The sequence below is a fragment of the Fusarium venenatum genome, assembly GCF_020744135.1.
Source record: "Fusarium venenatum strain MPI-CAGE-CH-0201 chromosome Unknown EDB82scaffold_1, whole genome shotgun sequence".
NCBI classification, from domain to species: domain Eukaryota; kingdom Fungi; phylum Ascomycota; class Sordariomycetes; order Hypocreales; family Nectriaceae; genus Fusarium; species Fusarium venenatum.
In genome coordinates, this window is record NW_027072129.1 from 396,736 (window position 1) to 411,375 (window position 14,640).

General features: G+C 46.6%; 7 protein-coding genes across 7 annotated transcripts; 3 read left to right on the plus strand and 4 right to left on the minus strand.

Annotated features, from left to right (window-relative positions):
* Positions 1 to 52: 52 nt before the first annotated feature.
* On the minus strand, positions 53 to 1,027 carry EDB82DRAFT_404823 (uncharacterized protein; the record flags this gene model as incomplete). Its single annotated transcript, XM_065607576.1, has 2 exons — positions 53 to 733; positions 839 to 1,027. Coding segments are annotated over 2 exons (870 nt in total), but the record flags the coding sequence as incomplete, so codon positions are not given.
* Positions 1,028 to 2,386: 1,359 nt separating this feature from the next.
* EDB82DRAFT_454033 (heterokaryon incompatibility protein-domain-containing protein) lies at positions 2,387 to 3,750 on the minus strand (the record flags this gene model as incomplete). The annotated part of the gene is made up of 3 exons (XM_025732460.2): positions 3,142 to 3,750; positions 2,513 to 3,088; positions 2,387 to 2,485 (listed from the first exon to the last, which is right to left on the minus strand). Coding segments are annotated over exons 1-3 (1,191 nt in total), but the record flags the coding sequence as incomplete, so codon positions are not given.
* A 146-nt stretch (positions 3,751 to 3,896) lies between these two features.
* EDB82DRAFT_482143 (uncharacterized protein) lies at positions 3,897 to 5,042 on the minus strand. Its single transcript, XM_025732459.2, has 2 exons — positions 4,488 to 5,042; positions 3,897 to 4,415 (listed from the first exon to the last, which is right to left on the minus strand). Exons 1-2 carry the CDS (start codon positions 4,579 to 4,581, stop codon positions 4,237 to 4,239), a joined length of 273 nt encoding a protein of 90 aa, XP_025591382.1. The 5' UTR covers positions 4,582 to 5,042; the 3' UTR covers positions 3,897 to 4,236.
* Positions 5,043 to 5,676: 634 nt separating this feature from the next.
* Positions 5,677 to 7,242, plus strand: EDB82DRAFT_469696 (uncharacterized protein; the record flags this gene model as incomplete). Its single annotated transcript, XM_025732458.1, has 1 exon — positions 5,677 to 7,242. One exon carries the CDS (start codon positions 5,677 to 5,679, stop codon positions 7,240 to 7,242), a length of 1,566 nt encoding a protein of 521 aa, XP_025591381.1.
* A 642-nt stretch (positions 7,243 to 7,884) lies between these two features.
* Positions 7,885 to 8,200, minus strand: EDB82DRAFT_1634 (uncharacterized protein). Its single transcript, XM_065607095.1, has one exon. It carries the CDS (start codon positions 8,151 to 8,153, stop codon positions 7,935 to 7,937), a length of 219 nt encoding a protein of 72 aa, XP_065465220.1. The 5' UTR covers positions 8,154 to 8,200; the 3' UTR covers positions 7,885 to 7,934.
* Positions 8,201 to 9,362: 1,162 nt separating this feature from the next.
* Positions 9,363 to 12,258, plus strand: EDB82DRAFT_1638 (glycosyl hydrolase). The gene is made up of 4 exons (XM_065607097.1): positions 9,363 to 10,244; positions 10,295 to 10,858; positions 10,907 to 11,315; positions 11,368 to 12,258. The coding sequence occupies exons 1-4, from the start codon at positions 9,593 to 9,595 to the stop codon at positions 12,152 to 12,154; spliced, it is 2,412 nt and encodes an 803-aa protein (XP_065465221.1). The 5' UTR covers positions 9,363 to 9,592; the 3' UTR covers positions 12,155 to 12,258.
* A 1,144-nt stretch (positions 12,259 to 13,402) lies between these two features.
* EDB82DRAFT_518931 (uncharacterized protein) lies at positions 13,403 to 13,999 on the plus strand (the record flags this gene model as incomplete). The annotated part of the gene is made up of 3 exons (XM_025732456.2): positions 13,403 to 13,480; positions 13,541 to 13,688; positions 13,746 to 13,999. The coding sequence occupies 3 exons, from the start codon at positions 13,403 to 13,405 to the stop codon at positions 13,997 to 13,999; spliced, it is 480 nt and encodes a 159-aa protein (XP_025591379.2).
* Positions 14,000 to 14,640: the final 641 nt, after the last annotated feature.

Genomic DNA, 14,640 nt, shown 5'->3' on the forward strand with positions numbered 1-14,640 from the left:
CAATGTTATTTCGGGATACCATCACTTTCTCCTCATCAGTGTTCTGCGGAGTTACCAGCACCTGAGCCGGGTAGATAACAATCTCTTCATCACCAACGCCATCATCCCCTGCCTTCTTCACGACGAGCGGAAACAGAACCATCCTGACTATTGACCCATGTGTCTCAAGCTCTTCGTTGCTCCTCTCCGTTTTGAAACCGCATTCATTCATCATATCCGCGTTGAAACAGATAGTGGCAGTCAGATCTCCATCTGCGTCGTACTCAGGACGTAGGGGTGGAAGCATCATGTATTCAGCTTTCTGCGTTCGCATTTCAATAGAGAGTTCAGCTGCATCCAATACCACCTTGTGCAATTGAGATTCAAGATGGTCTTGAATATTGTCAGGGGGTAACAGGACTTTATAGACAGTTTGTAATAAAGCGTGAGTAACGGCTGCAGCATCCAGATCACGCTGTCGCTTGATGCTGTCACGACGTGATAGCAGTGTCAAAGTTATAGCGCGCCATTTGCGAACGGCTTGAGGGGGCCCAGCTTCAGTGAGTAGCTTTTCTAGATTCTTTAGCTTCTGCCTCATTTCTCTATCAACTCCAAATAAGTAACGAGTAAATATGAACTCCCAAATCATGTTCATGATCATGGAGGTGAACACGTCACGGCGACGTAACCGATCGGATAGATACACATCTACATCGGTTCCGTCTAACATGACACTGTCCAGTCTGTCAACGGTCTTTTCGTCATTAATTCCGACTGTTAGTTGAGCAGGTAGTCCTGTAGCAGGATAGTCATCGTCATCGTCAAGTTGGCTGGCAAGTACAGCTTCCAGATTATTAACGGCTTCTTCATTGATATCATCCTTAAGGCGTGACGTGCGCATATCCCCAGCTCTCGAGAATCGTGTAACCCACTGTTGAACATTTGAGAAAAGCTGATGACAGCGACTATCGAAATAGTCCTCATCTTGGATATTGAGATAATTTTCATGATTGGAAGGTATTGGGACCTGGCGTTGTAATTCTTGGAAGGTGAGTTCATTTCGTTGTGCCAAAATGCTGACAACATGTTCGTGCCCGTTCTTTGCCGCTGAAAATAGTGGTGTACGACCACGTTTATCTTTTGAGTTGAGATTGACCTCGTTAGTGTCAAGAAGTAGTTGAACGACTTCTTCAAACCCGCCCTCAGCTGCAAACCGTAATGGAGTCCGTCCTTCCTTATCAGGTACATCTGGCTGGGCCTCGCCTATACCTAGCAGCATTTTCACAATTGCCACATCTCCACTCTCCGCGGCCAGAGATATTGCAGTTCGACTGGATTTGTCCCTTACATCTGAACTGACATTCTTGGTTTGAAGGAGAAGCTTGACAATCTCCTCATTACAATTGCTCGCTGCCCACATCAGTGGTGTTCGTCCGCCTTCGTTCTCGACTTCGCCCGCCTCTGAAGCATTCGGATCAAGCTTTCCTGTTTGGAGCAGCAATTTCACCACATGAGTATGTCCGTTCTTCACAGCCCACATCAAAGGTGTCCCTCCACTCTCATCATGGGCATTGAGGTCTACTTTGTAGGTATCAAGAAGCCTCCTCACTACTGCCTCATAACCACCTTCCGAGGCGAGTAACAAAGGTGTCCGTCTTGTTCCTTTCGTGTCTTCCTTTCTCTCCTTTGCATCTGGATCAACTTTTTGGGTATCCAGAAGAAGCTTTACAATTGTCTCGTGTCCTTTGCTAGCTGCCCATAGGAGCGGCGTCCAGCCGCCCATGTCTCTCGCATCTGGATCAACAGCTCCGGTCCCAAGAAGCAATCTTACTAATGTCTCATAGCCTTTCTCTGATGCCCAAGATAGCGGATTGCGCCCTTCTGCATCAACGATATTCGGATCGGCTTTCATTAGCATCAGTCTGATGACCAAATCGTGGCCATCTTCCGACGCCCATCGTAGAGGTTGCCAACCACCTTGAAATTGAACGAGGGTATCAGTTACCGTTTCCACTCCTGTTTTGATCCCCAAGTCCTTTCCAACAACATTGGAAATTATCGCATATCTATCCGCGATTCTTAGCGTCTCTTGAAAACTTGCAACAGCGCTGCGGATACAATCCTCTAATGCAACATGCCTCTCGAGATCTTGCAACACTAATCCCATGTTTGACACGATAGTAACATTGTGAAGTTCTTCGAGCAACGAGTCTGGCCCAAATTGCTCGGAGATAAGCTTTTCATACGTTGTCTCCTGATTCCCGAGCGATTCAATAGAATGTGCGCCCCAGTCCCAGACAAGTAAGAGGTCGCGCGGCTGTGCCATGACTGATTCTAACTGCTCGAACCACTCAGCGTCCTGACGCAAGTCATTTACCAACGTGATATTCTTGTGTTTGATCGGACCGGGAGGGATTGAGATCATGATAACGTTCCAGCATGAACCGCATAGTCGGATAATAGTCGGTCTTGTTGCTCCTTGAAAGAGACATATGACGTCTCCAACCTAGATAGACTTTACAGATGCTTAAACACTCCAAGTCGAATTTCGGAAAAGGTCAGAACAAATATTCTTCCAGGTGATCTCCAACCTTCGATCGTCCTCCCAGGCATGGTCTCCCTTGATTGAAGAGACGTCGCCCAGGACCAATCCTTTGCCTCTGATCACAGCTATCTCTCTATCGTTCCAGGTGGTAACAGATACGGATTGCGCGAGTGTATACCTGATGAGAATTTCGAAGAGTCGACTCCAAGGAATGGTATAGTCAACAGATAGCCCTGCTCCACTCGGGTCATCAGAACTCATACCAAGGAGTGCATATACCTTGTCGCGGCGCTCGGTAGCCTTTCTGGTATGATACATTTCCACCAATTCACTTAGAGGTCGTATATCAAGTGAAAATCTCCCATCTAGAGACCCTGTATACCTGGGACGTAGAATTGCACCTCGTATGAGATAGGAAACGGAAACGATCAAAGGCTGGAGACTTTCGCTGTTCTCATACGATAATTTGAGGGTACTGAGTCCAGAGCAGAAGGCATATCCATCAATCTCGGTGGAACCACATTTGATGACTATATGTCGAGCAGCAGCGACCTCCTGAAGTACCTGAAATACCTTTGTCAACGACATGGGCTTTTCGGAATGAGTTGATCACCTACCCAAATTCGCTGGAACCAAGGTCGTTGGAGAAGCGAGATGATCTTTGCGGGATCTTTCTTGTTTGTGGGACTTTTGACAGCAGCTCCGCAAATCTCTAGAAGGGCCCCATCGCTTTTATCGGCAGCCTCCCCGAGCCAGACGATCACGCAATTAGCTTTAGCATAGATCTTAGCCATCGACTGAACTTGCTGTCCTTTCTCCGTTGCGTCGTCCTGATTGATACACAGAGCGTCTATCCATATGATTCTTTCCAGGGTGTTATGTCGGAGACAGCCGAGAGCTGCATGTAGATTCGCTCCGATGCGTAGTTCGCCATGATTCGCAGTGATTGAAACTGGTTTATCACCGGAACCCCATACATATGACAGAGCTTCATATGGACAAGTACTTTCTGAATCTGACAGGGGAAAGTCGAAAAGCTGGCAGTGGATGTGAGATTGCCGGTCTGGGTGCGGAATCAAGCGAAGGAGACGAATACTGCCTTCTGCTAATCGTGAATACTGGTATGGTCCCATATTTCTTCCAATTGCAGACACGAGATCAAGACCTGCAAATTGTATTTGGTGAATTTTCGTATCAACTCTCGGAACTTTGAATATCAAGTCTCGTATTTTCGGCAGTGTGGGGTAATGCCCAACGATAAAGCCTAACATGCATCTTCAAAACGACGTGAGCCACGTGTCCCGAGATCCAGTATACTTCCTATACCAACGAACCAAGAATTAGCGAATACCAGCATGATCTGACACACTCCACTAGAAGCCCTTTGCATGAGCGATCTCTTAATTGCAGTATTGAGCTCCAGACTGTAATCATCTTTTATTTCAATAGTAGATAACGCTTCCTTACATGTCTCCCTGTCTGCCACCTAAATCTATTCATGGCATGCGTCTTCCAAATTGACCTTTCGTACCGACTTCGCAGATACTGATTTAATCAGTGTATACTTTTGCCAAAGAATAACCTTGAATTTAAATTCCCTCTTCTATGTCTATAGTAAGATTATCCCTTGAAGCTAAGAAATAATCTTGATCCAAGCTTATATTATCGAACAAATCCAAAGTCTTTAACGTGGGGATACAATCAATATTGCCTTATTTGCATCTGTCGTGGAAATCATCCTCCTGGCAACCATTGTTGCAAAACCCAAGAGACTCCATTTCGGGAAGGCCGTGAGGAATAGGACGGTAGATAAAGAGGGTGTTCCACTCCTTGCCCTCGCACGTGTCAGTCCTCCCGCAAGCGGCCCAAGCAATGTCAGCCTGGACGTAACCTGTTTTTATAACCATATTAGAACCAAATCATTGAGTAAAACACAGAAGATAGCCCGGGGCTGGACACTTACTGCCGCCGTTGACAAGGTGGTACCCGCAAGCTGTGAATTGGGCCATGGCGCCAGACATGGCAGCTGTAATAAAGAGAGGGATAGAGAATCTCATGCTGACAATGTAGTTTTCTCGTGAAGTTTTGCTGGGATATAACTGGTGTTTGGCTAGTGTTTGGCTGTGGTTGTTGGCTATCTGGTAATGATGGATAGAGATTAGGACTGAAAGAGAATGAACGGCAGCAGGATTATATAGTTTACCTGCCTCTGAATACGTTTCATTTTTTCCTTACCAAACTGTCTTAATAGACTTGCTATCAGACAATAGAACGTGACTCTGCTTACACTGAACTGGCATATGAAAAGTTGGAAAAGAAGCCATCGTCGGTGACTCCGAATGCAAATAAGCAGCTGAATACAATACTCACTAACAATGGCATTAAGCGGTATTTAATCCTGGCAGAAAATAAGCAGCTGAATATAATGCTGACCGGATGAGGGCATCAAGTAGAAAAGCTGCATATTTAGCGCTGACTGTGGCTGGTCCCCTGTAGCTAATGGTAAAGGCGCAGTCTGAGAACAAAGAAAATGCCGCTGCAAACAAACATAATAAGCATGCGAAATGTTGTATTGTACCAGACGTGTAACAATTCAGCGGTGTGAGAATACGGACTCAGTAACCCTATCAGGGAATTCAACCTTGTAGCAGCTATTCAGCTTTTGGAACATTGAATATCATCGTGAGACCCCGCTGACTATCCGCGAATTGACGGAGGGAAAGATCGTACGAGATTTCCAGCCCACATCCGATTCGAGATGTGGTGTGCATGAGAGCTGTCTCCCAAGACACCAAAGCGCCGTGTCAAACCTCTGTGTCGTTCGAGGAAGACACAGTATCTGGACCTCCACGTCAATCTTGCCAGCCTCGCATAAACATTCAGCCTGTGATAGAGACAGGCCTTCGGACCGGGCGATAATAAGGATTTGTCGAAAGGAAATGGGTGGGTTGTATTACGCAACATGAGTGTTCCAGACGGGACAGACAGGACGAGACAAATATGCGAGAATCCATTATCTGGAGTATAAAGACGAGTCTCCAGGCAAACCACATACCTTTTACTCCGAACTCCTACACAATCAAATACACAACTCCTTGCACACTTCACACATAAACACATCTTTACTTAAACACTTCAGTTTCTAGCACGCCATGTCCAACAACTTCCAGATATGCTTCATTCGCAAAGTCCCAGCTGAACTGGACGCTTCTGCTCTTGACTTTGCCATAAAGCAACGTCCTAGTAATGGCCCTGGCGAGGATCGTCTCGCTCTGTCCAAGTCGCGTCTTTGGCAGAATGGTCGAGAGCTGCGCATCCGCTTTCTCGACGGCTCGCCATCCATCCAAGGTCGCATCCGCGCCTGCGCCGACGAGTGGCAGCGCTACGCCAACATCAAGTTCAACTGGGTGGACTCGGGTGATGCTGACATACGCATCTCCATTGGCGACGGTGGCGGATCCTGGTCGTACCAAGGCACCGACAATGGTGTCATCCCCCAGAGCGATAAGACAATGAACTTCGGCTGGCTGAGTGACGATTCAGAAGACAGGGAGGTTAGCCGTGTTGTGCTCCACGAGTTCGGCCACGCCCTCGGCTGCCACCACGAGCACCAATCCCCAGCCGCCAACATTAAGTGGAACGAGCAGGCTACGTATCAGTACTACATGAGCAAAAATAGCTGGACAGAGGAGCAGGTCCGCTCTAACATCTTTAACCTGTTCCCCGACGAGGAGACCAATTTCTCTGCCTTCGACCCGCTGTCTATTATGTTGTACTCCTTCCCGGCGGAGCTGACCCTTGACGGAAGCTCAGCCGAGTGGAACACGAGCCTCTCCGAGACAGACAAGGGGTTTATGAGCAGGACTTACCCTATCGAGGGAGGTATGCTCGACAGTTTCAACACTACCGAGATGCAGTCGCCGCCCATGACGTCCCAGGAGCTCACCAAGCGAGCCAACTTCAGCTTCCCGTCGCCGCCTGTGTTAGCTGTGGGTCTAAATCACCTCGACGTCGATAATGGGCACAACGTTCGCGTGCGCGCGGTCGCCGAGCAGATCATGAAAACCACGGCGGAGGTGCATCTTAGCCAGTGGGGTGATACCAAGGCTTACTCCCTTGGTTGTGCCTGGGCTACCTTTGCCGCCGACGACCCGGATATCCAGGTTGGCGAGTTCTCTACCACCGATGACCATTCTTGGTGGGAGCCCAAGCCGGACACAGTTCGACATATTAGCTTCCCTCGCGCCTGGGGATCTGGACCGCCCCGGGTTGTTGTCTGGTACAGAATGATCGACCTTGACAGTGGCAAAAGCTACTGGCACACTGAGACGAGAGTGAAAAATGTCACGGCCGAGGGTTTTGATCTTTTCATTTCGGCTTACGGGGATTCCGTACTCTACAGCGGCACAGCGGTCTGGCTAGCCCACCAAGAGAACAGGGAGGGTCTAGTAAGCGGTACCTTCAGCACTACAGACGTTCGCATCGATAGGCACCCATCCCGCGAGACGCAAGGACACGTGGAACTACCTGTTGGGGCGTTTCATGAGCCTCCAAAGGTATATGTTGCTCTGAGAGGTTTCAAGGTCATCACCGAAACCAACTTGCGCCTCAAGGTGAATGTTAGCAATGTCACCGCCATGGGCTTCGATTGGCATATTGATGGATGGGCCGACTCGCTTATCTTTTCGGGTACAGCTGACTATGTCTGCTTCGCTTGATAGATTAGCATAACCTTTTGTATTTCAATTAGTAGATTTGCTATATATTGTTCCTGATCACTTCCCCAAGTCTGAAACTACGGCCCAGGGAAAAGCAAACAAGAGTCTCCTTAAATGTTTCCTACGTGTGCACGTGACTTGCTTTGTAAGTAGCCAATAAGTTAAGCAGTTAAAACAGTTGCATTGATCGTGCGTTGCAATAATAACCATGAACTATCTTGTTGTATAAACACTATGCTAATTCCTATCTGCCAAGGCGTTTGACTCCTAAATCTCAATTTCATACTGTATCTCTCCCCTCTACCCACCCAAAACTGCCCATGGCGTGTCCGTCACAAACTGACATTTCACAGAGACTTCACAGACACCGATCCAATCGGACCATACTTTTGCCAATCTGTAGAAGTATACAGGACGGGTGCAGCTGGGCCAATGCCATTCGCCTTGACATAATCAACTCTAGCCTTGAGAGCTTTGAACAATGTAGATGCTACCTCTACCCGGATTGTGTTGGATCCTGGAACAAAATAATCTGAAACGTCTACTTGAGCGTTGTGAATGTCAATCGCCAGAATTTGCTTGCCGTTGACCCTTTCTCGAATGGTGTTGAGCATGGGACAAAACTGTAGTACAGCGACGGAATCATGACTTGGAACTGGTGGGACTTGGGAGGTGGCTGTGTGGGTTCCGACTCATGGTAGATTTTGCGCTCCAGAAATGCCAGAAATGCCAGACCAGGGGCTCAAGGCCTTCTGAGTACCCTGTTTAATCACCTTCTTGATAGATGCTGACTTTGTCTCGTCAGGGCTAGGAATCCAGTATTCAAGAGTCAAGTTCCAGTTGCCGATAGAGGTTGAGTAGCTTCTTCTTGTCGCAGCTACTCGTAGCGGGAATGTACTTTCTCTGTCCATTGGAGAAAGTGAAAGAAGCTGCTTTATTGCTTCCCAATACGACAGTCAGACCATCTTTGCCATGAGAATTGAAGGAAGCCTTAATGACATCGTTGCACGGTGAGATAATGCTCATATCGGACTTGCCACTGCCGAACGCCAAGTCGCCGTCTGACCTTGCTTCAAAGATAATTCGCAGTTGGCCTTACCCGAGGACAGCTTGAATATTGCTATAGTAACTTCGTGTCCTTTCGATGCGATGAGTCTGTACGGGGCCTTATCATGTTCAACCTCTGCCGTGATTTGAAATGTTGCTGACGAGCCTTGGTTAAAGACGAGAAGATAATGATCGGTGACGAGTAGATGTCTTTGAAGATTGAGTGAATTTGCAAGAGAGATAGGCTGCTACTGTCTGCATGGCTTGGCATGAGCTTCTTTTATAAGTCATAGCCGATATTATAGAGTTCAATCCGTATGAATCACGCCCCATATTAGAAAATCTAGTCTTGAGAGAAGAAACCTTAACGTAGTGATTTATTGAAAATTCGATCTGCACAGAGAGATTAATATTTGTTAATAACTTAGATCAAACTGAGAAGGCCTGGGCGAAAGACTAAGTAGTCACAAAACAAATAACAGCAGAAACATGGTTCTTTAACGACTACCTGTGGATTGAGACGAGAAACAATATCCATATTGTTTTTCCATCGTCAATTGACTGGTTCGTTAGGGCTGGCCCCACCCTATGCGCAATGCCTCATACTTTACGCTGAACGCTTCTCTAAACACTTAATTAAGCCTTACTCTGAAATCGCTAGGCATGCCTTATACTCCGCAGACATTATGCTGGAGGAATAAGTCCATTATAGTGCTGTAGTTATTTTGTAAGAGTGTAGGTATTTGTTTACGTAGCGGGTGGGATGCGACTCGGAGTCTGAAGTGGAGACTGTGCTGGGCTAGAGGCTAGCTCTACTCTTAGCCATAGGCAAGCAGTACGTTCGGCAACCAAGAGTATATACCGAGTCATCATTCTTCAAACAGTCGCAACTTTCATATACAACTGTTAGTATTGAGCGGCAGAAGACAGAGAAGATAGCTGGAGACAACATCAGTTGAATACCTGACTTGCGGGGTAAGCCAGTTATTTGGCACTAGCAATGCCGTTAATAACGGATATTTATCCGACACATTTGGGCGGCTTTCCTGGGCACTAATCCATTTAAAGAAGTGATTTCCCTGAAGCAAGGTAATCTTGAGGGGTGCTCCGTGATCGCTCCATACTGAGCTTCCAAGTTTTTCAGCTTCATAGCCTCTTTAAAGTGGAGAGAGATCATCAGTTCAACACGAATTCGGGCATCGTCGCCCGAATGCAACATGGAAAATGGTATTAAAGAGTCAGCCCCTCCCTGTGAGAGTCACCTAAAGTCTCGCGTGGATGCATGTGTCAAGCCTGAGATATCATGGTTAACACTCAAAAGCTTGTAGCTGCCTTGGTGGCTTTCGTCCCAGTCGTCCTGGCGACCGAGAGCAAAGATTTTACACCCTACGTCAATCCGTTTCTGGGCACCGAAGGCCCTACCCCGGGATCGGCATATCAAGGCGGAAATGTCTTCCCAGGCGCTACACTTCCATTCGGCGCCGTCAAAGTAGGCATTGACACGACTAGGTGGGACACAAGATACCAGGCCAACGCAGGATATACCCCCGAAGGAAATGTCACGGCCATTACGATGCTACATGTGAGCGGAACTGGAGGTGCTCCGACATATGGATTGATTCCTCAGATGCCTCTCACTTCCATCGAGGGTGTTAATATGCTCGACAATTTAACCTACATGCAACAAAGGGTGGGTCACGACGTTGCTGAGGTTGGATATTACAGGACCGAGTTGAAGAATGGTATTATCGTCGAGATCAGCGCTAGTCAACACGCAGGAATTATGAAATATGATTTCCCAGCCGACGAGGACCGTAATGTACTTGTTGATATCAGCCACTACCTCCCAACGCGAGGCAAAGAAACTCAATGGTACAGCAACGGAAAGTTAGAGCGCAGCCCAGATGGATCTAGATATAGTGGCTACGGCGTCTACAGAGAAGGCTGGGCTCTCGGTAGGTAACGACCTAGAAATTATCGAACTTAGACATACTGAACATGTTAGGCGGCGATTTCACAGTCTATTTCTGCGGAAAGTTCAATGCTGCGCCTTCTAATGTCCGATTATTTTCTGGAGTCTACACAGATCCCTACTGGCCAAATACGACAAATGTCAAGCCAACATTTACCAAGAACGAGTGGGTAAAAGGCGGTGTTGACGGATATCAATACGCCGATAGAGTTGGAGCTCTCTTCAACTTCCCATCCAACGTATCGTCTCTCACTTCTAAAGTGGGAGTTTCTTGGGTTTCGGTGGATAAGGCATGCCAATACATCGACGATGAGATACCGCATTGGGACCTCAACACGACTGTCAGCCAGGCGAAAGACAAGTGGAACGAAGAAGTACTCTCCAAGATCGATGTTGACACCAAGAACAAAACTCAGCTTGAGATGTTCTATACAGGCTTATATCATGCGCACCTGATGCCCTCCAACCGAACTGGAGATAATCCACACTGGATCTCAGACGAACCGTACTATGATGACTATTACACCCTTTGGGATACTTTTAGATGCACCCATGCGCTGGTGTCTCTTATTCTTCCCCGACATCAAATCGATATGAGCTAGTACTCCTTCGTTAGAGTCACGATCATATGCTGACATTACTTAGTTCGAAGCATGATTGACATCTGGCGACATGAGCGTTTCATGCCCGAAGGCCGTAGCCACAACCACAATGGGCGTGTTCAAGGTGGATCTAATTCAGACAACATCCTTGCAGACGCCTACGTTAAGAAACTGGATACAGACAATCTCGTGAATTGGACAGATGGCTATGCTGCTATGCGAACCAATGCCGAGCTCCAGCCATACAATAACTTCGACTTCAATGACCCAACAGGGAGTACAAAAGAGGGAAGAAGCGCGTTGGATGATTGGAAGAAGTACGGCTATGTCAGCACAAACTATGGGAGGAGCGTGAGCAAGACTGCCGAGTACTCTTTGAATGACTTTGCTGTGTCACAAGTCGCCAAGGGCGAAGCTCCAGATGAGGCCACAAAGTACCTCAATCGATCAGCGCAAGTTACAATAACCCTAACCATAAGGCATACATTAACTAACAAGATCCAGCGGATGGCAACGTATCTGGAAGAAAGATGCAAAGTCTTACAATTTCACCGGGTTTCTCGCTCCTCTACAGCCCAACGGCACGGTTCTCGACGGTTACGATCCTCTAGCTTGTGGGGAGTGCAACTGGGAGTCCATTTCATACGAAGGAACTCCGTGGGAGTATAGCTTCACGGCACCTCATGATATGGTCACACTGATCAAGCTTATGGGTGGCCCTAAGATGTTCGAGGAGCGTCTCGATACAAGTTTCGTACCCGGTCTTGGAACCCAAGAGCAGGGTAACAATGGTATTGGCTCTATGATCTACAATCCAGGTAACGAACCTAGCTTCATGACACCATTCCTATACAATTTTGTACGAGGAAGGCAGTGGAAGAGTGTCATGAGAAGCAAAGCTATTGTGGATGAGTATTATCATAGTGGAGCAAGTGGCATTCCGGGAAACGACGATGCAGGTAGCATGAGCAGTTGGCTTGTTTGGAACATGCTCGGCCTATATCCTGTTGTCACACAACCAGTCTACCTCATCCTATCTCCACGATTCGAGAACATATCGATTAAACTTGGCCAAGTTGGTGGTACGCTGCGTATAACTGCTCAAGGTCTCAGCGATGGACCTTATATACAGAGCCTGAAGGTCAATGGAAAGGCGTGGGATAAGAGTTGGGTTAGTCACAATGACTTAGTGCGCGAGGATGGAAAGGAGAGTGTGCTGGAGTTTACAATGGGGGCGAAGGCGGTGGAATGGGACTCTGGTGAGCTTCCTCCTAGTCCGGGTACTTTATAGTATCGCGTCTTCGGTATGGTCTTTGGCCCCACTGGATGTATCGATCACACGAGCTCCCTCCTGGAAAATTGGCTGGTGATAGAAAGACCTATGGCCGTCAGCTTTATCGTCAAGACAAGGAGCTAACTTAGTCGAATCATACAGATGATATCGAGGTTCTGAGCGTTTTGGGTCCATAGAAATCAACGAATGCGTCAGAAAAGCGGTTCACTGTTCTAGCGTCAAATTCAGGATAGCATCATTGCTCAGTGCGTCATTCTCCACTCTTGTAGTATCCTGATGCATACTGAAGACGGATAGCTCGTTCTGCAACTTGCGTATCGAAAACAAGGCTCGTAACCCCAAAGTCAGGGGTGTCAACAACTGCCAGAGCAACGTATGCATTTTTGTTCAATACGTTACAACACCTTAGCACTAAACAGCTTATGGGGGTCATCTACAACTTGAGAGGTAGCGGTGGCTATATTGCTAGTGGTAGTGAGGCTGACAGTCATGTCAACATGGTTAATAACTACTTCTTCTCTGGCCCTAATACCCGTGTAGATCTCAAGACGATTTGTGTTGTTCTTCGAATAGCATTATAACTTCAATTACGCAAAGTCCATAGCTAAAATCTAGAGGAGTGGAAAGCAATATGGTGACTAATGGGTCTCGTACCTATTGTCATTCAAAACTACCAGTGTGCTCCTATATTTTCCGCAACAGTGCTGTACTGACGGAAGGGAATGCAAGCGCGAATACTGTCGCTAATAGCAAACGAGGAACTCTGCTGCAACTACCGAGCCTGAAATGGATTACAAGTAAGAGCAAATTACCTGATTCAATGATTAGTGTTTACGCGTAATGCATATGTCTATACGCGTATAAATCACCCCCACGTCAAGGTGACTCTGGATTGAGCCTTGTAGCAATGTTATTGCCCTGTTATAAATAGTAACGTCGTATACTATTTGACATAGCATTAGGTAAGTACACTAGTGTAGGTCGGCCAGACCATGCCGACTTCCGACCTGATTGTTGAAAATACATCGGAGTCGGCATTCCATATGCCGCCAATTTAATCTTGTTTTTATCTCGCGTCGCGACATCCGATAACTACTAAACAATCCAAGAAATGTTAATGAGATATTTAAAAAAAACTTTAATATATAACTAGTTATTATCCTACTACTATGCTCAGGTGAAAATTAGCTTAACTATCTATATCTTTGTACACATCGTACAACCACGGTGGCTCAAATGCATTCAATGGGATCTCATACATGGGAGGATGAGCAGGCCTTCCGCGCCATCAGCTTTAAATGGTCAACTGCCTGGGACATGAAAGTGAGGACATCTAGGACAAAGTGTGAGAATTTAAGACCTTTCTAACTGATAGCTTTGCAGGATAGAGATTTATTTTGCTCCATTACTACGGCTGAGATTACTGTGGACTACTCAGATTACCCTGCCGTCCCTCTAGATCGGCTCACACTTACCCCGGACAATTTTTTTGCCTTTGCATTCAAGAAGACTTCCCTGGGTGACCCCAACTGTTAGTTCTCCTTACAAATATTTATGTCTTTACTCATTTAACATGATCTATAACCAGTACAAACCCAGCATCTCCTAGGGTTAGGCATTTATACTTATGTAAACGATGCTGAGGCAAAAGGCAACTATCAGGTTCGAGCGCGACATGTTCGCAGATTCTCCAACGGAAAGGACGTTGAGTGGGATAGTAGCTGTTACGTTGAGCATGTTTACACCAAGGTAGATGGTACATGGAAACTAAAGGGTATTCGTCCACATACTGTTATAGCCACCACTGGGGCCCCTGAGGATGTTGTTGGGGTTTCTTCATAGGATACTCTTGCATCTTCTGATATCAATTATCAGTTACCACAGTCAAACGGGGCCAAGTTGTTTAAATCTGGGTCTTCCTTTAGTTTCCCCTTCTATCTTTCTCTGATCTAAAAGATCTAGATGAACTTCACCTAGGTATGCTACGTTTCGGGTTTCACGCATAAATTCGCATTTCCCCTTTCTGTTGATTGATTGGTATTATTTAAGCCTACATTCTAGTATTTGGACTCGAACAAACTTCAAGTTCCCCTGTCTTACATGTTACGCCAACCTTTTTTTTAGCACAATGATCTGCACGGTAGTTACGGCAGGCCTAACAGCCCGCCGTTGAACTCGGTCTATTGTGGGAAAACACCAGCTCCGTTGGCGACCCACTCTCCAGGATGGAGTATTGTCTCCACTGAAGATACTGATCGCGAGCCATGCTAATGCCGAGTGCCGAATGTTATCCAATGGAGCCTATAATACTAGAATTAAAACAGCTGACAATTGTTCATATTGACTAATAAACTAGTATATTGAGACATGCAGGCTCATTCCCAGCTGTAAAATTAAGAAAGCTCGGCAAGTAAATCTATTCACGTATTCTGATTTCATTTGCTCTATAAAGGCATGGTTTAGGTTGAGCATTGCATCAACCT